This window comes from Thermobia domestica, chromosome 7 (assembly GCF_964235325.1).
Source record: "Thermobia domestica chromosome 7, izTheDome1.hap1.1, whole genome shotgun sequence".
Classification (NCBI taxonomy): Eukaryota; Metazoa; Arthropoda; class Insecta; order Zygentoma; family Lepismatidae; genus Thermobia; species Thermobia domestica.
In genome coordinates, this window is record NC_137460.1 from 113941391 (window position 1) to 113966537 (window position 25147).

The following is a 25147-nucleotide window of genomic DNA, read 5'->3' on the forward strand; positions in this document are numbered from 1 at the left end:
AGAAGTTTTCCGTATTAGTGGTGTTGGTGTCGATACATTTAGTCAATGTGTTGTTTGTGGTACGGCATTACATACGAAAGATGTATTTTGATGTAACTTAGATTATATAAGACAAGAGTTATGTGCATTTAATAACTAAACGTGGTATGACAAACATTCAGTAAACGAAAGAAGCAGACAGTAATATAAGATTTAGATAGTTGTGACTGACCTGGATATTTCCAGATAATCAAGTGGCATAATTTATTCGGTTGTGTGTATTTTCTTAGATTTCTACAATGGATCAAATGCTTCCAAGTCCCGGTTTCGGCAGTATTACGCCACTGCATCAACCGGAGGAGGATCAACAAATTCTTCCAATAGCTCAGCAACAGCAGCAGCAGCAACAAAACCAAATACCACAACAACAGATTCAGCCTCCTGTATTAGCAACTCCTCAGAAGACAATGCAGTCTTACGCAGGATTCACTACTCCACAAAGCTTAATGCAACCTCAGACACCAGTAAGTTGTCCAATATGTTTACATACCGGTAATTTTTACTTGTAATTTGGAGATACACTGAGATTTTTTTCTTTTGTTGGTATATAGGCTATTTGGTATAGTTTTAGATTTGGGGAGCCAGAATTTTTGGGGTTAAAACTTGTGACGTTTAGTAGAAGGGTTCCAGCTATTTCTTCGGCATTACTGCTGTATCGCCGGACCAATTTGAAAATGAAAAAAGTGCCAAAATGTTTTGGTTGGATTACATTACGTTACGTTATTAGGCGTGTAGTTTTACTATACGGATCTATAATATTAGTAATAGTAGTAGTAGAAACGGGTTAGAAGCCCCGCAGAGGTTGGTTGGGTTTTGTTCTCGACATGAAATGTGCAAATTAAAGACTTGCCCAAATTTTTCTTGCCCCTTTTACAATCTATGGATCCGTATAGTAAAACGAGTGTACCTGTCCGCGAAATAGTCCATCCGCCTCCACATAGAGTGCCGTTTATAACATCAAAAACGACCATGTTACAATTTCGATAGTTTGTGTTCACTTCCGGTTAGTTTAGGTTCCGTTAGGTTGGGTTAGATTATATTAGTGTAGTGGTCCAGCATAATATTCGAAAAAGTGATAGAATTTCACTTAGTTTTATTCATATTAGGTTAGTTTAAGTTCTTCTCCCTCCCAAGTCTGCCGTAAGTTTTGTACTTTTTACGTACTTCTGGACTCCTTCTGCTAAACATTACCAAAATTCGCGGTAAGAGATCCTGTTGTGCTTAACAGTGACTTTTGGCGCGGGTTAGGCTAGTTTAGATCAAATGAATCGGTTCCGGTCACCGGTCGGCACAAAGTAAACTCACCCTTATTTGTTGTATTTCCTGTATTTTTTGTTCAGGTTAAGTTAGGTTAGCTTAGTTCTTACCTTCACTTAGTAATTACATATTAGTAATCAGTTCCGCTGTAAACATTTTTTGGGGTTAAGTTCTAAAGTTGGTCGTCTGTTTCTTGCAAGATTGTGAAAATTTACTGGGAAGAAACGATTAATTTGCTTCCTAGTATGCTTGATAATGTATAAGGAGAGTAAAAATTGTGTTTATTTTCTTATATAAACGGTTCTAAACGTGGAGAAAGTTATACTTGTCAATGTAATGGTAACAACCGATATGGCGGCAAGGTTCTAGAATACAGATCCCCCTTCGCATGAGTTGTAATAAAGACAGAAAATAAGGTGCCCTACGGGACTCTAACCCGCCTTCACTCGCTAACGCTCGCTCGGCAATACTATGTACGGACAGTATATCATTGCCTTGCCCAAAGTAAAGAGTTACCCACGAAGGAACCAATTATTACGCCTTTAGCCAGAAAGTAGGCGGACGACCGATTTCGGAATAAATGCTTTTTTTTTTTTTTTTAACCTGATTTTGGCCCCGAAAACCAAAACTATCCCGGCTATTTTTTAAAAAGATGGTGTTTAACGTTAAAAAGTTATTTGGGTACTAATTTGTAATAATTACAGATTATTTGTGTTATAGGAGAAGTCCAAAAGAAAATAACCTAAGCTAACGTAAACTACTATACTGTACCACGTGCAGCTGAAGTTTAGGCTCACCACTCTAAATAATCGTTGAGAAATTATAGTTTGATTAAGATCCTTCTTATTGTCCTCCACATGATTTGTACCGGATGACATGATGGTACTCTACTTAGTATAGCTAAATGATTTTCAACGGAGCCGCCAAAAGCAATTGTTGAAAAATTTCATGTCTTTCACGATTTGCATATAAATACAGCGTCCAAAGATATGCTATTAAGAACCGTAGTACAATAGCAAGGTTCCCACTGGTAGAGCCGTAGCTAGAGATTTCGGCGCCCCCCTACACTCACCACACCAAGCTTTTCTTTCTTCTTTGTGGTGGACAAACACCGTATGCGTGGGTTTCCTCGGGGTTCTCCCGTTTCCTTACACTTTCTTCATTCCACCATTTCATTCATTTCTCATCACCACCGTTTCCTTTAGCCTAAGCTGCATAAAACTCAAATATTTCATTTCATTTGCATCCATTGACTACAGTTAAGGAATATTCTGAGAATTTTTCTCCTACAGCAGAAGTCATGTTGCAAATTAATTTATCTCTAATGTTGTTATATGAATCCAACTAACTTCAGTCTTTTAATATAACACTTTACATTACAGTTCTTGTGCTCGTAGCATTTGCATAAAATTTTAGCAAAATCTGTAATGAAAATATGTTTATGTATATTGTCTCAACAGCTTAAAAATGTCATATTTATTTCATGTCTTTCTAAGGAATAACTTTAGACTTACCGTATTTTACATATCGTACCTCAGATCCTTATTGTGAAAGATCCGTTTTTCTGTGCTTCACATAGAAACTTTGAGGGTTTAAGTTGTAAGCAGTAACGTAGCGTGAAGTTTAGAAATGGGTAGGCTGATATTAGATTCGTAGCTAGAGGGTGGCTAGGAGGGGCCCAGTCCCCTGAAACTTGCAATTGTTTGTTGTATGTATATTTGAGTGTAAAGTGAATTCAAGTTTCCCCCCCCCCCCTCACACACACACATAAACTATCCCGTCCTTATTTAAACGATCTCGTCCTAGTGTTCTGACTACGGACCTGGCTGTAATGGTTGATAGAAAAATGCTAATTCATGCAGTATATTTTTCATACAATGCAAGAAAAAGTATAAGTGTGGTTCTGCTCTTATTTCCCTTACATATACAGCTTCCATACATATGCGATACTCGCATATCACACATACACTGTATTACTGTTTCAAAGAAACAAATAAAAACGGATATAGAGCTACTGTATCTTAATTTTAAATTACCCAAATCATAGACACAAACTTAAGCACTTCACCCACGACAACACATAGCATACTAATGGAAAACAGTAGTGCTGCAGCTCATAGTCAATTGATGCTTTTTACAGAAAAAAAAAAACTATTTTTAGATTGAAAGTACAAAAAAAAAAAAAATACTACTTCATCTGAGGCCTCATTCAATATCGATCTTCGCAAAACTTGCGGGAAGGAATGCAACGCAAAAAATACGACAAACAATTATATCTGCTATGTTAATTATCGCGAACTACAGTGCAAATTTTACGCTGCGATAACGCAAACGGGTACGCAATATGCTCCCTGATGTATTAGTACTATTCAAATTAAGATTTTTATTCACTTTTTTGTCGGAACTTTTGACTGAATGCGAGCTACTAAATTTTTCATAGTGTGTCTATTTTATACCTTCTTACAAGACCGTGTCCTGTCGCTTTTGTTTCCCCAAACACCCGAAAGGCTAGCCTTTCGTCAGCATTCGTCCACTTTCGTTGCATCGTGTTGAATTTGTGTAATGCTCATGTTTTTCGTCTGCTGAGGGTGACGGGAAAGCGATTGTTGCCGCCCCATTCTCAAGATTACATGAGAAAGGCGGAAGGCTAGCGGCCCATAGCCTACAATGCGTTCTTGCAGAAGCTTCCATCAGTTCTCGCGTGGTGTTTAAACAGCGCATCATAAAATAAATTCATAATCCATTGTAATAAAATTAATTGTATCAATGTCCAAAAGCAACATTTCACGCTGATATATAATTAAATTGATAGGCTAAGCCTTATAGCCTTAATGGACACTACGTCCCTGGTTGTAAGCCTTCTGATTTAAAGGCGAAAATTTATTAGAACTAAATTAAATGTTTGTTTTATATATATATTTCTTATTTACATTCGAGTTTTTTTTTTTTTTTTTAAGCCAAGAACCAAGAGTGCACCCTATCTCTATTAGTTGCATGAAAATGTGTGACCAATATTTTGGATGATAGTGTCTACATATATTGAGATGTTACACCAAAGGATCTACCAATGTGTAAATATCTACTTAAGAATTCAGGTTTAGAAATAATTTTAAAATAAACGATGTTTCGTGAGCATTATGTCGATATCTATTAATCGTATTAAATATTATGCAGTGGTTCAGAGCACAATGAATAAATGTTCGTTTATGTAAATATTGTGTGCCGGTGCTATAATCTTGTGTTAAGTATTTATTTTCTAAAATTTTCAGCAAAATCTAATGTCTCCAATGGTTGGCCCGGGAAGTCAAATGATGCCACCAGGGAGTGCCAGTGCGGCACAGCTGTATGGACCTTCAACACCAGGGCCAATGACTCCAATGACACCGTCATCAGCAGATCCTGGAATTGTTCCTCAGCTCCAGTATGTGTGCACTACTTCTGTTTCATAGTAGTGTTGGCACCTTATGTTATATTCCTTTTTTCTGTATAATGGTAGGGAAAAGAGTTAGTTGGTTGTTCATTTATGATGCCGATTTTGAGGAAAATATTTGGTGAAAAGGCATGAACAAATTCGTGAAGGGAGAAAGTTAACACAACACGGAATTCCACAGTACATTCATGTCACTCTGGGGGTGGAGTGGGGTTTAAGATTAGTTACACAGAAAATACAAAGATTATGGATAGTACAGCTCAATGCGTAATTTGATTGACATGAATTTCTAGCGGGAATCGAACGCAAGTTTCTCACGGTAAAGGCGAAAGTGTCCCGTTTAGTATCGAGGTTACATAAGACGTGGATTTGCAGCTTAACATAGGATCCGAACCATATGAACCGGGAATCGAACTAGTTTCCGGCGCCGAAGACGCGTACGCTATCCATAAGGATAAGGATGTCTCAAATAGGCGAGACGTATCACTCTGGCATGGGGATACGCACCATATGTATGGTTCTTGTTAGAAAGCCTTTGGATAACCATTAAAAAAAAAATATGGTGATGTAGATCTTGGCCAAAGAGAAATTGGAGATCAATATATTAGTTGGATTAGCTTGTTACAAATACTTTTATATTTGGTAAGATAAACTTTTTGTTTTAAGCTACCACAAAGCAAGAAGGATATTCGTAAATTAGAAATCACTAATAATGTTTTTTTTTTTTTTTTTTTTTTTTTTACCTGAAAATTAGAACTAGCAGTAAAATTATACTATTATCAAAAACTTAAAAAAAGAAGTCTTGAAAATGACCCTTTCTGTGTTATTTATTTTTTTAGTATAATATTCAGTAATGCTCGCCCAAATGCCAGCGATTTTTCAACATAATTAACTCAGGATTTGTATGTTATATCACTGATTTGTATTACTGTGTTCTTTTCAGGAACATAGTATCAACAGTGAATCTGGGATGCAAACTTGATCTCAAGAAGATAGCCCTACACGCTCGAAATGCTGAATATAATCCAAAGCGTTTTGCTGCAGTTATTATGAGAATAAGAGAACCTCGAACAACAGCGCTGATATTTAGCTCTGGCAAGATGGTTTGCACTGGTGCGAAGAGTGAAGAAGATTCAAGACTAGCTGCCAGAAAATACGCTCGGATAGTTCAAAAACTCGGATTCCAGGTATGATATTGGATGTACCACCGATTACAGAATTATGACCACGTATCTAATACCATGCAGACCCTAATTTCACCTTTCGAATAGCAAACCAATGCATAATGCAGCCTCTTAATGCTAGGTTGAGGATGTCCGAAGAGATAAAATTTGCCTTCCATGACATCCTAAGATATTCAATGGGATTAAGTGTTTGGTGGTCATGGAAAACGATTCCGGGACATGGCGTGCGCAATAGCTTAGTATATTATCATCTTGAAAAATGCTATCCAAGGAGAAGAAAGTGCAGCATGGTGGGATGTGCCAAGCTTGGCAGGAGATTGACATATAGTGTAGTATCTATTTACCCGTGGAGGGTGGAATGCACCCTACCTCAAAGGCGAGCACCTTATCACTTTAGTTTGATTTGTTGTTGTAACCTGGTCAGTAATTGCTCCGTTCAAAGTATAGATAACGTCCAATACTTCCAATGAAGGATAATAGAATACGATCATTAGCGCAACTTGCCAAGACCCATCTACCAGTTATTCCTACTAGTGAACGGAATTCCTTTAGCGAGTAGGAATCTTATTGGCGCCGGAGCGTCAACGCAATCTCACCCTTCCCCCTTTCGGTGCCGTGAGGCGTTTCGGCACCGCAAAGTACTGAATCCCATAGTATGATCACAATGCGGCAGATTCCGATCCATGATCTGGAGATACTAGAGAAAGGCTCAATTCTAGCCCTATCTACTTGAGATTACGGCTGAGGTAGCGGAACCGTTCGGGAATGAGACGAACTTTTTCTCCTCCGGCAGAGTGACTGTTCATATTTGACTCTTTATGATAAAAAGAGACTACAGTGAAAAATTTAATGGCACCCTAATACCAATGCATCTTGTGATGTAAGATTAAGTGGTGTTACCAGCGATTGGAGCGTTAGCGGGAATTGGGGAAGGCTGCAATACCTGACACCAGCCATGCGTTCGTCTACAACTACTGAGGGACTTAGTTCTTGCCCCTCATCATACACGCGCCGCAACATATCTGAATTGTTGATACCATTCACGAGGATTCCAGCGCCTCGTGGGATTTGCATCGAAGACACTCGCCCATAGAACCGAGTAAAAATCATGACCCAATAGATCATCTTCCAGTTCTCTGTCGTTCGACATGCCAGTTGGTGTTGCTGAATCCTAGTGACGGCGGGAACAACAGGCTCATACGTTGGAGTATACAACTAATGGTAGTAGGTTTTCGAATTGACAAAGGTTATATTAGATAGTCAACTATTCTACCGGCTATGCCTGTGAGACCATACCATCGCTGAATGCAACGTTCACCCGGTAATCGACCTTGCGCCAACCTCTGAAGTTTTCGCGACGGTTGGTCACTTCCCCCATCCTTAGTGCGCTTCAATTACGGCTTCTTTCAAATTTTTCATAGTGCAAACACCATTTTTAGGGCACCAGGGATAACATTTGTTAAACACTAATAAATCTTCAAGTTTACCCATCACACACAAAGCCTCAACACTGATTGACTACCTAGGCCTGCAGCTATGCACTACCGTGGTGCGCGCTTAAAATTATGCGGCATAAAACTCAAAAATATAATACAATGTGTCATCACGAAACTCACGTAGCAACAAAGTCGAATCTACCACTATTTGGATGATCAGCAATTGGTCGGGTCTCATGTACATACTTTCAATAAAATGGTGATTAGATGTTTGGTTACATGTTAAATAGCGGTATGATGGTAATAACAGTAATCTCTATTTACAGAAGTAATCCTGACTGATGAACACCTAGACGGAGCTGCTTAAGCTAGAAACGTGAAATTTCGACATTATATAACATTGTGGCGTAAGGTATCAATCACTAAGAAATGATTTATGGAAATGGAACCAGGAAGGCAGGCGAAATGAGGGTTGCAATTATTTTAAAATGTCCTTATCTCAGAATTCCTTAACATTGTAAGCATAAAGTTTGGTACTTGGACTTTGCGTTTAAAATGACTAAACACGCGTTTTTGTATGTTTTTCTTATATTTGACCTTGATGGAAGCAAAGTGAGTAGAAAGAGAAGAAGTTACAGTTGGTATATTAAGATGACTATATCTCGGAACCCTTTAAATTTAGAGACATGAAATCCATTATTTAGAGTGTTTATTTAAAATAATTAAACATGTGTTTCACTTTTTTTTTATTTATTTATTTATTTTTAATCTGACCTAAAAGGAAGAAAAGGGGGTGGAATGTTTCACCAAGATGCTCTTATCTCTGAATTCCGTAGGTGTAGAGTTAAACACGTATTTCTGTGTTTCTTGGTATTGGGAGAAGGTGGCGCAATCTTCAATCGTTCGGTCCAGCAGGATTCCCGATAATGCACAAAGTGTGCCACGAATAACTACACACGTGAAGGTATAAATGTAGTACTAATTAAACTTTATTCTGCTCATGCAAAGAACGGGGAGCTCTGTTAGTCCTTAAAAGAGAAACTTCTCAGTCCATAACGCTGTTTCCTATTAGTTAACAGCCACCGCTTTGCTACGTTCGCTGCCTGCCTTTATTTGAAAATGGATCGTGACGATGCTTTACCTTTTATTATTAAGACAAGGATCAAATTAAAGTAAATGACGTTGTAATTACTATAAAATCCACAAGTGGTCAAGCACACTATAATTTAATAGCTTAGCAATGTAAATACAACATATAAATTACAGACATTTGTTGCTATTTACTTTTGGGACAGTACAATATTTAACACCACCCACCGACGTGTAGCATAATATCATTAACACTCAGTATTCAAAAAATGTAAATAAGGTAGTAATACTTACATAAAATACACAAGTATTTATTCTGTGACAACATAATATAATCCAGCAAGTAAGCAACATAAACTATATACAGTATATAAACTACAGTTGTTATCATTTACCGTTAGAATACTGTAAGTTTCACGATCCGCCAAATTAGACCACATGAAGCATATTACTATTAACAGGCTGTAATCATATTTAGATTTGAGCATTAATTTCGTGTAACCGCAAGTTAGTTTGGAGGGCAAACTGAAATAAATAAATGTAAACAATTAGAACTTTTAATTAAGCAGGATTTTAACCTATAGCGTACAGGAAGCCGAAGGCTGGGGAAGGGGGGGGGAGGTAGTTTACAATATTGTAAATGCAGAGATTGCATATAATAAAATTGTATACGTACCTTGTTGATTTTTATAATGAGAAACACCATTAAAGTTAAAGATCTTGAAATTTTTCTGTAATGTAAAGTAAATCATTAAACAGTGAGATAAATAGGAAAATAAAAATAAGACATGACATAACATGATAAAGTGTCATGCCAAATAGAAGTTAGCCTCGCCTCATCCTGTTTTAAATTATAAAGAAATGAGGAGAGAAAAATCGAAATAACAGAAGAATTTGACCGAGGCAGGGGGAGTGGAAGTTGATAAAAAAGAAAAAAATGAAGTTGTAATTTTTCGTCTACTTCAGTACAGACGTCACCCACTGGTAGAACAGAGAAAGGGGTAAATCAAGAGGAGGATGAATGTGAAAATAAATAAAAATAAGGAGACACAACAAGAATAAAATATGACACGAATATATACTAGGTACAATGTAACCATTATTATTTGGGTGAAAAAAAAAAAAAAGAACTTATTTTCTTCGCCTCATTGACATAATTCTTGAAAGTTTCACTATTAAAATATTGTATCTAAGAGAAAGGTGTTGTTCTGTACACTTGGTTTGATAAGTTCGTGGACATGTTGTTTAACAAAGAAAAGTGTTTCAAATTAACTTAAAAAAAAAAAAAAAAAAAAAAAAAAAAAAACTAATTATGCACTCAAATATGCAACCAACAATGAAAATTTCTCGAAAACATGCGAGTAAAAAGCGCATGATTCATTTTCTGGTCTGCAACTGTTGAAGACTACTTTCTCCTCATAATTAGATAGCTTTCGCCATTCATACAACTGGCAGTGTGAAGGCAGTTTATATAACTGATTGGCAATATAAACATTGAAACCAAGCTGTTTAAATGAAGATATCTATTATCAAGGTGCATATGCACTATAAACGTCAAAGCCGAACAGTTTGAATGAAAGTTTTCCTTATTTAATATAGGTAATATATACGTTATATCGAAGCTGTGTAAGTGAGGGTTTCCTTTTATCTTGATACAGGCAATCTAAACAGTAAAGCCAAGCTGTTGGAGTGAGGGTTTCTTTAATCTTGATAAAGGCAATATAATAATTAACGCTAAACTGTTTGAATAAAAGTTTCCCTTATTTGATATTGGTAATACAGACATTATATCCAAGCTGTTTGAATAAGGGTTTCCCTTCTTTAATATAGACAGTTTAAACATTAAAACTAACATGATTGAGTGAGGGTTTCGCATATCTTAGTCCTGTTTCTCATGACTTGTGACCAATGAAGGGATTATTTTGTTCCTGATAATTGTCCTCAGATGAATACGTCATATGTTAAATGTGTATAAAAAGAAAAGGACATTTAAGAAAGAGAAATTGATAAGATAAATATTTGAACTCTAACTATATAATAAGTACGTAGTATTTGGTTATTCGTATGCCAGTTTAACTTCAGTGAATGTCTGAAGCTGTTTACTGCATGGATTCACTTCTCGTTCCTAACACTGCACGCTGTTCACTAGTTATTCAGTAGTACTTAGAATAATGGAAGAGAATCTGTGTAAATGTTTGATTTCTTTCTCCGTTCATTCATGAAATACATGGAAAAGCTCATTTTTAGATGCACATGTATAGTCATTTATTTACATCAAGTCCATATGGTAACAACTTTGAGACATTTATCGTACATTTGGCACTGTTATATTGTACAAGACGTTCCATGGGTGTTTTTCATTCATTGAGATCATTACTTTGTTATTATTATTATTTGTTATTCTGTATTTCAGGCAAAATTCTTGGATTTTAAAATACAGAACATGGTTGGAAGTTGTGATGTAAAGTTTCCAATTCGATTAGAAGGTTTAGTACTTACACATTCTCAGTTTAGCAGGTTAGTAAACGACTTCATATTGTAATTGCTATATATATATTAGTCATAATGAACAAACTCCATGGCTCTGGATAAATAGAGTAACAAATAAAACACAGTTCTGACCAGAGCCGAATGAAATATATTAAAAACTATACTTACAATGTGTTACAGTTTCATATTAGTCATGCTGATGTTGAACATAATAGGAAAATTTCGTGGACGGGCAAAGTCCCGAACACCGATCTCCCATTTGGTAGGCGAGTGCTTCATCACTTGAGCTACCAGCTGCACGTGATCAGTTCCCTGTTCGTTGCTAATTCCTCGAACCCATCTAACATATTACCTGCTGATAGTTGTAGAGGTCATCCTTTAATCTGTAAATATTTTGATTAACAAGTTTTCTGCCTGCAGTACGTTTCTTCAACATTGACTCTCACACAAACTGGCATTGATGAAATTTAAATAATTTAAAGAGTCTTTACTACAGCGAAATTAAACTACCGCTAATTTTAGAGTTTTTCTGTAATATCTTCAAAACAAATAAAAATACTCGAAAAGCAGAAACGTAGTAAACTAGATAATACGATTTTGGTACCGTTATCACAACTCATATATCTGCTTTCGATTTGCAATTGTAGAAAGATTCAGCATTTTTTGCGGTTTCTGTAAGTAGCGGGATACAAAAAGCTGATAGGTGAATTGTGGTAAAGGTATCACATGCAAAATCGTATTGTCTAGTTCACTACGTTTTTGCTTTTCGAATATTTTTATTTGTTTTGAAGATATTACAGAAAAACTCTTAATATTAGCTGTAGTTTAATTTCGCTGTAGTGAGGACCCTTAAGGCATATATATTTTGTCTTTTTCGTTCGTAATATGGACTGGTGTCTAGTCCATCCACTGACGAATATCCACTCCACCCTTTAGAAATTCCTCTCATTATTAGACGATTACCTATATTACTACCAGCTTATCTCTTCACTCGAGACACAATCCTTATCCCCAATTCATTGACAGCCTTTTCGTGAAGCCATGTTACACTAACTGTCTGGAAAGACATTTTGTCCTTGTGTTCAGACCTTATAATCCTGTCCGTATCACTTACAAGAATTCCATGACAGTGTTTATGAATATACTGAACGCGTACTGGCAACTTGCTGTTTGATAACCCTTCAGTGCGTTATCACACGATGAAAAATCGGAACTTCGAGACCAGTCCAGAGGCGCTGGTAACTGTGATACTTATGTCCAATCCATCTGTTAGGAAGCATATCGTTCAAATATTCTCACATGGGAACCGAGTAATGGGCTGGCGTTTCATCTTGCTGAAACCAAACCCGATTGATAAGGCCTTTGGCTTGCAGTTGAGGGATACGTCAGTCCAACAAAATGGTGTGATAGGTTTCACTGTTGTAGTACAGGATGCCTCGTTCTGTACATGGCTGTGACAGGGCTTTTCCATCACCCTGTATATACATTGCGTGTTATTACCATATACCACCATTCCTAATCAAATCTATATAGTATTGAACTAAAAGAAAATGGCACGAAACATCAGTGATTATAGACTCCTACCTTAATCGTATTTTTTCAACTCTTCGCTGCTGAAGAAGTATATTTTCGAGAAATGTTTTGTGAAGAAATTGAGACGTCATTTTCAAGTTCATCTCAACTCAAATTTTAGCCATCACAAGTTTTGTTTAAAATATAATTATTTATCCAACATAAAGAACCCATTGTAACACCCCAAACCACTCACAAAGTAATGTTCTTTATCAGTCAATCTAGTAATGTACTTTCTCGAAAAACGCACTCCATAATTTACAACAATTATTCTTCCTGTCAAGTGTTGATAGTATAGGTTGCAAAACAGAGAACTCAATATACAGTTCATTTCCATCGAAAGTAATTTTAAGTTTCATTTTCACCTCTGTCAGATTACCAATGGAAGACATTGTTAGTGCTGTGAAATAATACAAGCGTAACAATGGAAAGAATTTAAACTTAGCCTTTGTTACAATAAAAATATGATTCTTATAAATAACTAATAATGAATAACTGCAACATATAAGATACAAATGGCTTAATAATTAATTAAAATAATTAAATAGTTAAGCCCGTAGATTTAGTTCGTTGGTCCTTAGAATAAAAAAAAAAAAAAAATGAAATGAAATCTTTCAGTTTTACATCCCACGGTTATGCCGGCTAGGCTAAAGGAGACGGTGATGATGAGAAATGAATGCAATGATGGAATGAACAAAGTGGGAGGAAACGGGAGAACCCCGAGAAAACCTACGAACACTGTGTTTGTCCACCACAAACCCTATTTGGCGCGAGCTGGGATTGAACCAGAGACTCAACGCACCAGAGGTGAACGCTTTACTACTTAGCCACCATGGCCCCACGGTCCTTAGACTGTGTTTCGAACCAGGCACTTCGGACTGTAGCTGGACATTTGAATATCTAATCATAAATATATTCACAGTAAAGGAGAAAGAAACGTTTACACTGGCGTAATTCATTTGCAGAAACGAAATACCGAAACAGTAACCTAACATATGCAGAACAACAAGCATATTTGATGCGGGGAAACATTGAGGTCACCAGTACATACGTAACACTCACTAAGTGATTTCCTAAGTTTAATCACAACCCAACAGAATTAAATAAATCCAATTATAAAATCCATATATCTTCTCACTTGTTTGGTTGTCTTCATCCTTCGGAATCTACTGTTAAAAACTCGACTCATAATCTCTTAACTGTTTACACAACCTAAACATAATACAAATTCCCAACAACTGAGTATGTTTATAAAATCACCCTTTTTTTTGTCCAACTCAAGTTATTGCAGTACGTTACATATGGAAGCACATCAGGTAGAAGTTACTTCATCCTCATAAATGGCTTTCTCGCGCAGGAGGCACAAATATCTTGAAAAGTGTCACGGAAATATCATTAAAATTAGTACATTTGAGTTAGTAGGAAAGTATTTACCGTTTGAGCTTCTATAAATTAGTAATTCTTGTAATGTAATTTCTAATTTTATAGACATGCGTAGTGATACGTGAATAATTAGTCAGTAGCTTTATGTAATTTATGTGTGATGATATAATTTTCAATTTTAATGAAATAGTTAACTTGCTGTGTTATTTTCTGAAATTTTCTGTTTGCTTCTTTTTGTCTGTCATTGTAAAATTATAAAATTTTGTATTGCAGTTACGAACCAGAATTATTTCCTGGCTTGATATACAGAATGGTGCAGCCCAGAATAGTGTTACTGATTTTTGTGTCAGGGAAAGTTGTATTGACTGGTACGTAAGTTTGATTTTTAAAAATCCTGCAACTATTTATGAATTTAATTCTTTGTATCTTATTAACAAAGAAGTATATAGAAAGCAAGAATCAAATATTGGACACTTTAAAGCTGTTACGAATAAGGTCTCAGTGTCTATGACGCAATGCAGTAAGATATATAAGCTTCCTGGCGCTACTATATGTCTATGTATGTTTTTTCATTAACATCCTATATTTATTTTCCGAGGCTAAGGGAGACATGATGGTGATAATGAACAAAATGGTGGAATGAAGAAAGTGGAAGGAAATAGAACAACGTGTACTTTGTGTGAGCTTGGATGGAACCAGAGATTACACATATCACAGGTGAGCGCTCTAGCACTTAACTACTGGGACCTCAATAAAGACTTTTGATCGTATTGTTTGTTTATTAAGCGTATAAGCTTTCGGAAACTAACTATACACTTGTCATGCACTAATACAGTCACGGGCTAACATTTTAAGGACAGCTGAAAGAGGAAAAGGAAAAGATACGGGCGGACCAATATAATTTATTAAATAACAGTGGAACATTTTACAAAATTCATGTAATACTAAGATCTGTTAGTGACTGAAAGATTACGAGATTATGAAAGACAATATAATTAATGAAATTGTTACTGCATTTCTAAGAGTTCCTCATAATCTAGTTCGAACTGGGATGCACTGATTCTCAAAAGTGATGTTAAATGCTTGTTTGTTAGTCTAAGTCTGTTTCTAATACAATTCTCGAAATTTCACTGTAGAAAACTCCTGCAATATGTATAGTATGAAGCAAACGGAGCGGTAACTTTCTGAGCATGATATATCAGATTTGGGAGGCTTGAATTTCGACAAGGACTTGCAGAATTCTAATACTGGGGTATAGTTTATTTCTTCAATAGATGTGCAGTTTGTATGTAAAGGATGCCGCCTTCTACGTGTTATGGCTAGTGTCATAAGTCATCGTCCGCGGGAACTTGTGAAAAACACCCCTAATAACTAAATGGCCAACCAGAACCCTCATTTCCAGCATTTGACAGCCGCTTGTCAACTCTATGCGAATACTTAGTTGCCATAGTTCGAAACTGTCCTTGTAGTCAATGATTAGAAGATTGCTGTTCAACATATATGATATTTTATATATATACGGTATATTATACTCGATTATAGCAAAATGTGGAAGCCTGACATCTGTTTCACACTAGCGATAGTACTGGGAGACAGACACAGTGGGTGAGAGACAGACATTGCAACCCTGCAAATGCGGTCAAAAGAGGGATGGAGGGAGGAAGGGATACTGCTGTAAAATCCAGCAGTAGTAGTTCAAACAATTTGCCGAACTGCACATTTATTGAAGAAATAAACTAACAGCCCAATATTAATACTTCGTAATATGTAAATAGACCAGCAGCCAGCGCCTTACTCTCAAATGTTAACTTCCAATATCACTCTCAAATGTTAACTAAACATAAAAGGGAGGAAAGAAGAAGAAAATAATCCAGAATTATCTATTTTCCTTAACTACTCTTCTTTTCATTCGGCAGATTAGATATCCTTTCGCTTGCCGGACAGAACCTTTCAGGGGTCCGCATCGAGCCGTAATTTTCCCATGATAGCACTAATACAATAGTACGTAATATTGACTTTGGAAACGATTCTCATAAACATTGAGGTATGTCTACAAGCGTCTTTTTTTGTTTTCAAAGACTCATAAGTTGTTCATCTGAAGCGTTCCTGATACCATTAGCAGTTGGAAGTTCGTGGAGCATGTGGAGATTTTCGGTTTCCTGTGTCAAATAAGAATTGGTAAACCTGGAACATCGGAAAACGTCTTTCACTGTTTGTGTACTTACTATGTTTAACGAAGAGTATTTAACTAGCAAACACTATTCTGGGGCCACATGGAAGGACGAGATATCAATCGTTGAAAGATGATGAACACACAATGAACTTATGAGCAGAAAATCTATAATTTTGGATGCAAGCCGGTTACTAGTATAGAAAAGGGGAAGAGTTTAGTTTATTGTTGACTTGAAAGTAAAATATTATCTCGTTACATTAAAATGTTTATTGAGCTTAATGTTTGATAATGTTCAGTCAAGAAAATAAATAGTTATGGTTTATTCATGATGTGTATACACGGTTATTGTGTAATCGAGTGCAATAAGTTTGCAGAATTTCGGAGCTTCCGAAAGGTTGCAACAAAAATATTACTGACAGCGCACAGAATACAATCGCTCAACATATAATCTTGTTTATATAGGTGTACAGTTACTTTTCAAACGCACTGTATATTATATTTATTGTACCTTTTGTAGGAACATCGCTTTCGGAAGAAAAGTAAGACTAGTAGTGTTGCCGTGCATAATAAAAGCAAGCAAATTATATTCTTAAACAGGGTGTCTACTGGAATACCAGAAAGTAAATTCATGACTTTTTCATGACTTTTCATGACCTTTTTGTTCAAATTTTCATGACCATGGCGATAAAAATTTACCATTAGTAATAATAAACCCCTACCATCAGTGGTGCATCGGAACTATGCGGGTTGCTAGTCTTAAATATCACTTATTGTGAATCTTAAAGAAAGAATCTAAAATTCTGCCGCCTTGTGCTCGGGCACAGAATAGCACTTACCTAAATACGGGCCTGCTCTTACCAGTTAATCACTCTATACTGTATTTGAAGTTTTAATTCTGAGTATAATTATCCATCTAGCAGAAATTTGTCTAAAATTAAGCACTCAGAGAACTGCCCAAAGACAAAACAAATTATAAAAGAAATTCGTTTTAAAAAAAATAGATCATCAAATTTAAAATCTGCAAACTCAAATGAATAATATTATTTGCATAAGTCTAAAGGCCCAAAAATACACAATTTACATTTCTTAGAAGTAAAGAAATAGCAGATCACAAAGTTGGACAGTAAAAAGTTGTTACTATATTACAGAGACTAGAAGATGAAATGGGGAGCAGCTAGGAAGACAGTAAAGTACCAGTTAGCCAGCACTAACTGGTGGGGGAAATTCTCACAATTACTGACCTGATACAACTGTTTCAGTACATGCAGTATGAGGTATAAAAGTATGAAGTATAAAAATATACTCTGAGATTTCAGATTTTCATGACCAGTTGGGTAAATAAAGGACTTTTTCATGACTTTCATGACCACTAAGCAAAATATATAACTTTTTCATGACTTTCATGACTTTCATGACCAGTAGACACCCTGTTAAATTATCGACATTGAAATTAACCGCTCAATCCTTCATCAATTTCAGTGGGAATGGTTCTTGAGTATAATGAAAACAAGCACGTTTAATGATTTTTTTCCCGAAAAATATCGTGAAAAATCATTGGGATCACTTTATGATATACGCAAACTTCCAGGCTGGAGTTGAAATTACCTCCTGTAACTTCTTATCAATTACGGATTTCAGCCCCAAGTAAAAAGGCTTGATTGGGAACCCATAAAGTGAATATATCAAGTGTAATGAAACTTCGATCATTTTTACGAGAGTCTTCATAGAACAGAGGAATATACAACACAAAGGCATATCTTGGTAGGAATTATAATTTTAAAATGTCTGACTCGCCTTCCAGAATTACACGCTTTAATTTCACGACGTTTCAGAACCAATGAGGCTCCATCATCCGCTAAAAATGTTTAAAAGAAAAGTTAAAATAAGAACGTTAAAAAAACTGGTAAAAATACTGGTTAAAAATAGGACACGTAGTTCTCTAGTACAGTGAAACCTCCCTTAACGGACACCTCTATAATACGGACAGATTTTTTTTTTTTTTTTTTTTTTTTTTTGTCTCGGCAAAAATATATGTTCTGTTACGGAAGAAAATCCTCCCTTTTACGGACACTCTGAGATACGGACGCGGACAGTCCGTTTTTCTCCCAAACGTTTCAATAACCTCTTCATAACGGACAGGAATTCTTGGTTCTGCGATGTATTACAGAAGACAAAAAAGTCTCTTCCCCACAAGTGTATCTATCATGAGTGGTGAACCATCAAACTGAACAGTAATAGCTTCAAGCGGTACTTGAAATTCTTCTTTCTTCTGCCCGCAATAAACTGCTTTCTGGTGGAAATCCTAGAAAACCTTCAATAAGCAATAACATTCATACAAGGTCACTCAGTCATATGGTCAAGAATTCTATGTGAAAGATTTTCCCTTGCCTAACAAATTTAGTTGTCCTTTTTCCTCTGGGCCTTGCATCTTTCCCGGCAATTTCATAGATAACAAAACAAACATTGTTTGTTTTACAATAACATTTTCAATGAGCAATGTTTCTTCTCTTACTTTTTAGGGAAAGCAATATTTTTCTTTTACTTATGATACTGGAACAAGTTTGGGTTGGAGTTTTCCCGGGTTCCTTTTTCACTTTCTTTAAGAGGACATTCTTTGTGATTAGGGCTGGGTCAATAAATATATGCACTCCCAATAACTTGCCTATTCATCGATTCCGCCAACGAAGATACCGCTCCAGTACACAAACATAGTCACGCACACATGTTTCCTCCGCAACTGTACTGAGGATTCTCTGAGGACACTTGCTGATGAGTTTTATTACCCTTGTAGAGGAAAATCGTATATCTTTTTCGCTAAACAAAAGAGTTTAGTCGGTTAGTTGGTTTCTAACGCATCTCTTGATAAGGTTCTGAGAATTTGAAATAAATGTAAAACGCTTTCCCTAATTAATATTACTATTTAACAGAAGTGAATTTCTCCTTCATCCCTCCCAGTAATTCAAATAGTACTAAATAAGAGTATTTGCATATTGAATTTTACGTATTTACGCTCATAAATAATGTATTTACTGTATATTACTGCATACAATTACCGTTATAAGAAATTAAATTTCTGTATCCTCTCTGTAACGGACAAAAATTCATGTCCCATTGGTATCCGTTATTCAGAGGTTTCACTGTATAAAAAGCGTATATAGAGCGAGCTGCGTAGAAATTAACATTATGCCCTTTGCACACACAGGTGTACGAAGTACACACTAAATAGAAGTTGGTACATTTTCACTAAAAGGTGGTTCTATTCGAGGAAGAGAGGGAGTAGGAGTAACCATAGATAATAGTAGTAATAATATTTTGAATCTTATCCTGTTTTCCTTGTGACTAAAAGAAAAAAAATATTATTTGTATGTTGTATAAATAAATAAATTTAAGTCGTCCTACATATATACCGCAGATACTCTTACGGTAACCTTTCGTATCTCAATTTGTTTCGTTGTATAGGGACAGCGAGCTACTCTTAAGCTGCAAGATTTTAAAGGAATAACCCAGGTATGAAATATGATCAGAATATTTATTGTAACTTCTTGGTTAGATTTTAGAATGCTATGAAATCAGTAATCTATGCTCCTAGAGCTATCAAAATAGAGAGATAATTAAAAAATCTCAGAATTTCTCTATAAGTAGCACCATAGTGCTGAAATAAATTTCAGCCCTTCCCAACATCGTTACTTTCAATTGATAGGTTAATTCGTCACTTAATTTCCAATTTCATTTAACATAAACAAGTTGAATTATCTTATAAACAAAATTACTACGGATTCTGGAACACTTGGCTGATCTTTCCACCACCAAATTCAGTACCGCAGTTAAAAAATATGGAGAAAGCTCTCAATCTTAACTCTGACCTACAGCCCTATGTTAGAACACAATTCTGTTAAGATCTTACTTAAAGATGGTAGTAAAAAATAAGTTGCATTCCAGGGTTTAGGAAAGGAAATTATCCTAGGGATTCAGTTTTCTTTCTGGATGTAGTTTTATTTTAGACTTGCAAAATTATTAATTGCTGTATTTAACGGAAATCAATGCCGTTTCTAAGATAATGCATTCATTCTTCTTTACCGGAAGAAAAAGTTACAACTAGAGAATATTATCGCTGTTATTTAGAGTTCTGTTTTTATCGTATGAATGTTTGCTTACGGATACTATTTGGTCTAGGAATTAATTCGTGCGGTTGGTACGCACACATTGAAGCTGTAGTACAAACACAAAGTACATAAATACCTTAAGAAAAATATTGTCCATCGCTAGCCACCACTTTCGCCCATCTGTCAGGCAATGTACGGATTCCGTGGCGAAAGAAGTCCTCATCCTTGGAAGCGATCCAGTCAGAGACCCATGTTTCGATATCTTCTGAAGAAGTAAACCGCTGTCCAATCAAATCGTTGTTCATGCAATCGAACAAGTAGTAGTCCGAAGGAGCAACGTCTGGTGAATACGGCGGGTGGGGTAAAACTTCCCATCCGACATTTTCTAAATAGGTTTTGACCGGTTTTGCGACATGTGGGCGAGCGTTATCATGTTGAACAATAAGTTTATCATGTCTGTTCTCCCATTCTGGTCGTGTTCTGGCCAGAGCTTGCTTCAAACGCATTAATTGTCGTCGATAACGTTCTCCATTCATAGTTTCACTCGGTTGCAGCAGCTCATAGTACACCACACCTTTCATATCCCACCATATGCACAGCATAACCTTTGCACAGTGAATATCTCGTTTTGGTTGTGATGGACCTGGTTCACCTGGTTTCACTCAGGCCTTTTTTCGTTTAGGGTTCTCGTAATGGATCCACTTCTCATCACCCGTAATAATTCGATGCAGAAACCCCTTTCTGCTCTGTCGTTGAAGCAGCAATTCGCAAATGGTTTTTCTTCTTTCAACGTCTCTGTCTTTCAATTCATGTGGAACCCAATGTGACATCTTTTGAATCATTCCCATGGCTTTCAAGCGTTTGGAGACTGTTGTTTGATCAACGCCTAATGCTGCTGCAAGTTGTTCCTGCGTTTGACACGAATCCTGCTCGAGCAATGCTGTCAATTCTTCGTCTTGAAATTTTTTTGGCTATCCAGCTCGCTCTTGGTCTGCCAAGCCGAAATCACCACTTCTAAACCTGCAAACCACTTCTGACACGTTCGCTTAGCTAGAGCATGGTCACCATACACTTCCACCAAAATACGATGACTTTCAGTCGCACTTTTCTGCATGTTAAAGTAATGCAGCAGGACACCCCGCAAAAACACTTTATCAGGCACAAATTGCGCCATGTTCACTTAACTACAAACTGGTGTTGTTGACGCTTTAATCCACTGCCCTATACTACGAACGATACGCGATGACAGGGGTTTGCAACACATGTGTGGATACACGGAACTGTGGGACGCTCCGTTCGTTGCGCCATCTCTTGTCCACCCGCACGAATTAATTCCTAGACCAAATATAAGATACATATTGATTAAATGAATAAAACGTCTTGCCTTAGTAAATGCATTATTTAATCATTGTATCATACTCTAATGTCTTCATCAGTAATCGCTAACCTAATTGCACACTTGTCTCATTAAAGTATCTTCTGTTACTAAACGTTCTGGAGGACTTAGTGAGATGTAAATCATTCGAACAAATTTACAAGTAGCAGAGCCACAATGCACACCGCGTGGAGGAATTTGGTAAACCAACCTCCTCAACAAGCTAAATTTTACCAAGCGTAGGCTTAAATATAACATTGTACCTCAAATTAAATTAAATATACTTTAAGATGACTACATATTTGAAAATAGATATTCAAGTCTGTAGATTTGTCGAGTAGACAAGTCATTTATGTTCATTTTAGCGTTGTATTCTACGGACAGATCAATAGTTTACATCGTGAGCATTACACTATCCCGTTAATCTCAACAGCACTATGGGTAATCTATCAAGCAAGGATGAAATCCATTGTTACTCCCACAGGAATACATAGGGAACCAATTTTTGATTGTCCGTATTTTGGCATCAACTAGGTGGCTCATCTCTATCAACGAAGTCAAACCTTAACTTCCGATCACGTACATCCTAACCAAAATTGATTCACGAAAATTGGAGGAAAAGTAACGCTCTCTGTCTGCATTTGAATATTTTTTTCTTGAAAACTAGTCACCACTTGAGCTTCACTAATCCAGTGAGCCTTTAGTGGTGATATGTAGGAGGAAGTTGATTCACACGAAAACATTGAATTATATATACGCTGTAACAGAAATTCACTAACACAATACTCCAAAATTTCCTCTTAACAGGTAATATGGAAAAAATGATATTATGAGCCGAACACTAAAGCAAAAAGTGTTATTCATTTATTGTATGAATACCTTAAGAAATTCTACAATTCCCATCTCTGTCATCAGTTGCTATTGCCGCTCATCTATTAGCCAGGCTTTGCCATTCCAACAGCATTTCACTATTACTGTCTTTGAAGTGAACAAACAATATTCAATTACATTTATAATTATACTATACAGAGATGTGCTACTTATCTCACTGATACAGTTGAATGTAATAAACTCTTTCAAAAAGTGCTCTGCGTGTTTAAATAGTTCTAAACTTCTGTTTGTGGGGTTGGAGATGCTAAGAGGAACAACAAAACTCAAGTTTGGCAAACCCTAAGCAAGGATGAAGTGTGGAAGTTTTTGCTCTTATTTCCTGTCAGGTTATAACTTAACGATAAAATTGGACGTATTAAATAGAAAAATAAATCTTGTCTTAAGCATCCTTTATATCAGCGATAGCCAATTAATAATGGACTGTGGACCAGACAAAATAAAAACCATATTTGGGGGGCATTTTTCTTGTCCCCTTCCCTCCTCGAGGTAACGGTTAGCTGAGTGTGCCTGAGTAATATATTTTCCAAATCTTATTTCTACTTCTTGTTACTTATGTCTAGCCCAATTAGGACGTGACTACGAACATATGGAGTAACTTGATGAAATCAGCATTTTGTCTAAAACTTGGCCTGGTACCAACGACCTTACCTTGAAGATTGAGCTTGATAACAAAAAGATTAACATTAAAGAAAATATTTTCCCAGTTAAATCAAGTTTCGAACCATGTATATTATGATAGCTAACTATACCTCTTCCTGTTATGATTAGTGTTACTTTTTATTATAATTATTTAAGGAGAAAATCTTACTTTTTTTATTTTCATTCTCGGGCCGGATGAAACATAGCCATCCAGCTCGCGGGTCACCATTTGGCCATCACTGCTTTACAGTGAACTAACTACGGTTCCGAAATGGTTTCATTGTATTCTTTCTTCTAGTTTGAATAACGCTGTACTAAGGTAGAAGAAAGCACACGATGTAACAAGTTTAGCAATCGTGTGTAGCTTGTTCGTATCGCAACGAAATTGATGAAGGTATTTTATCGAAACAGTCTTCAATATTATTTTATGTAAAGGATGCTTAAGGTAAGGTTTTTCGTCTTATCAGGTTAATTAGAAGGTTTTAAACTTTTATAGTAATAATAGATGAAACAGCCATAAATATGGTACTTATTTTAAGAGCATACGGAAAATAACACACTAATGGTTACAGTAGTATGATAATAAACTTGTCATTTTGTTTTATTTATTTTTGACACAGGAGCAAAAGTTCGACAAGAAATCTACGAGGCGTTTGATAATATATATCCTATATTGAAGAGCTTCAAGAAGCAATGACATGTGTTGTGGACAGGATACTTGATATGTATATACATTGGACTTCTGTCAAAATGGAGATAAATGACTGTGAATCCGCTCAGAAGTGATTTGTGTCAGTGTAAAAGTGTTAAAATCATGTGAACGGTATTTCGTGATCGAAAAAGACTGCTAAATAAGAATAGCAGATGAGACTTGATACTTAGAGCAGGCGAAAGGTGTTTTGAACTTGTGAAGGCATTCCGACTTGCGTTCAAGAAATATTTCTTTCTTTTTATATATAGTTGTACACTATTTCCTATGTTACTATATGTTTTGCTTTGTTAAGTTAGTCACATACTGACTTATATGGAGTACGATCTTCATACTTAAGCATAAATACTTACTTAAGCAATCTTCATACTTATTACTACAGTAAAAGATGGAAACATAAGCATAATTGTTTTTTCTTTTATAAATGATCACTGTCACATCGCCTTAACCTGTCTTTATGTTTATCATTTCTGCTTTCTTTGATAGCTGTTACGAGTTCAATGTTCCACAGTGATCTCTCATTCTCTGATAGTGTTATTTTTGAGAAGTGTTTTGGATGACAAAATTGTCGTGCCCAGTACCTGATAGAATAGTTATTCTAACTTGTTGCCAATATTCGGCTTCCTCTCTCTCTCAGATGTAACACATTAATTTCCGAAAGTCGTGAACTTCCATTTACCCAGTAGAGGATTCTGCTCTGAATCAGTTTGTAAGAGAAATGTGCATAAACTGTGTAAGATATTTTCACGTGCATGAAGAAAAACTATGAAAAGCATAATACAATAGAGTTAGTGTATGTAGATTTTTTTTAAATTTTTGTTTATGTTGCTTATGATATTGTAAAGATGAAATTGAAGTTGCTGATGATTAAGTTCTAAATTCTAAAACAAATAAATTACATTCTGATCTGTATTCTAACTTTTTTTTTTTTTTTACTCAGGAATTAAGAAATGCATTTTTTAGTTGTCATCACATATATAAATTGAGTATATTTTAAAAATTAATAATAATTCACATATAAGTTTCCATAGTAGAGTCCACGTTTCAATAAACATATTTTGTATTTTTTTTCTCCTATGTTCGCTATCAAAAAACAACTGGAATTCAACAATTTTTCTAGAACTTTTAATGAATAAATATGTTACATAAAAAATGTTAGTTATTTGCTACATGCTCCTTTGTTTATTTGATTTTTCTCCTCTGATTTATTTCATATGTAAATAAAGCAACGATAAATACTATGCAAAATTTTGTTTCCCAGTTGGAAAGAAGAAGGTTTAGCATTTCGTTTTTCATGAGAATCGGGAAATAACTCCCGGCTTTACTGCTACCTTGTCCAGCGCTAGTGATGTAGGCGAATCAGATTATGGTCTTGAC

At 35.9% G+C, this 25147-nt stretch overlaps 1 protein-coding gene across 2 annotated transcripts; it reads left to right on the forward strand.

Moving 5' to 3' along the window:
* Window positions 1-24682, forward strand: Tbp (TATA binding protein). Of its 2 annotated transcripts, XM_081765182.1 has the most exons (7): window positions 1-503; window positions 4566-4717; window positions 5670-5913; window positions 10849-10952; window positions 14154-14248; window positions 19513-19560; window positions 23682-24682. In XM_081765182.1, the coding sequence occupies exons 1-6, from the start codon at window positions 279-281 to the stop codon at window positions 19530-19532; spliced, it is 840 nt and encodes a 279-aa protein (XP_081621308.1). In that variant the 5' UTR covers window positions 1-278; the 3' UTR covers window positions 19533-19560; window positions 23682-24682. The 2 variants fall into 2 exon arrangements, with proteins under 2 accessions (XP_081621308.1, XP_081621307.1); XM_081765181.1 differs by lacking the exon at window positions 19513-19560 and having other exon boundaries at window positions 3-503.
* The last annotated feature ends 465 nt before the right edge of the window (window positions 24683-25147 follow it).

Bases quoted from the DNA above. Each gene is read 5' to 3' on its own strand.
- Tbp (XM_081765181.1), top strand. From the start codon at position 279: ATGGATCAAATGCTTCCAAGTCCCGGTTTCGGCAGTATTACGCCACTG. The intron at 504-4,565 runs GTAAGTTGTCCA...TAAAATTTTCAG, and splicing joins TAATGCAACCTCAGACACCA to CAAAATCTAATGTCTCCAAT. The intron at 4,718-5,669 runs GTATGTGTGCAC...TGTTCTTTTCAG, and splicing joins GGAATTGTTCCTCAGCTCCA to GAACATAGTATCAACAGTGA.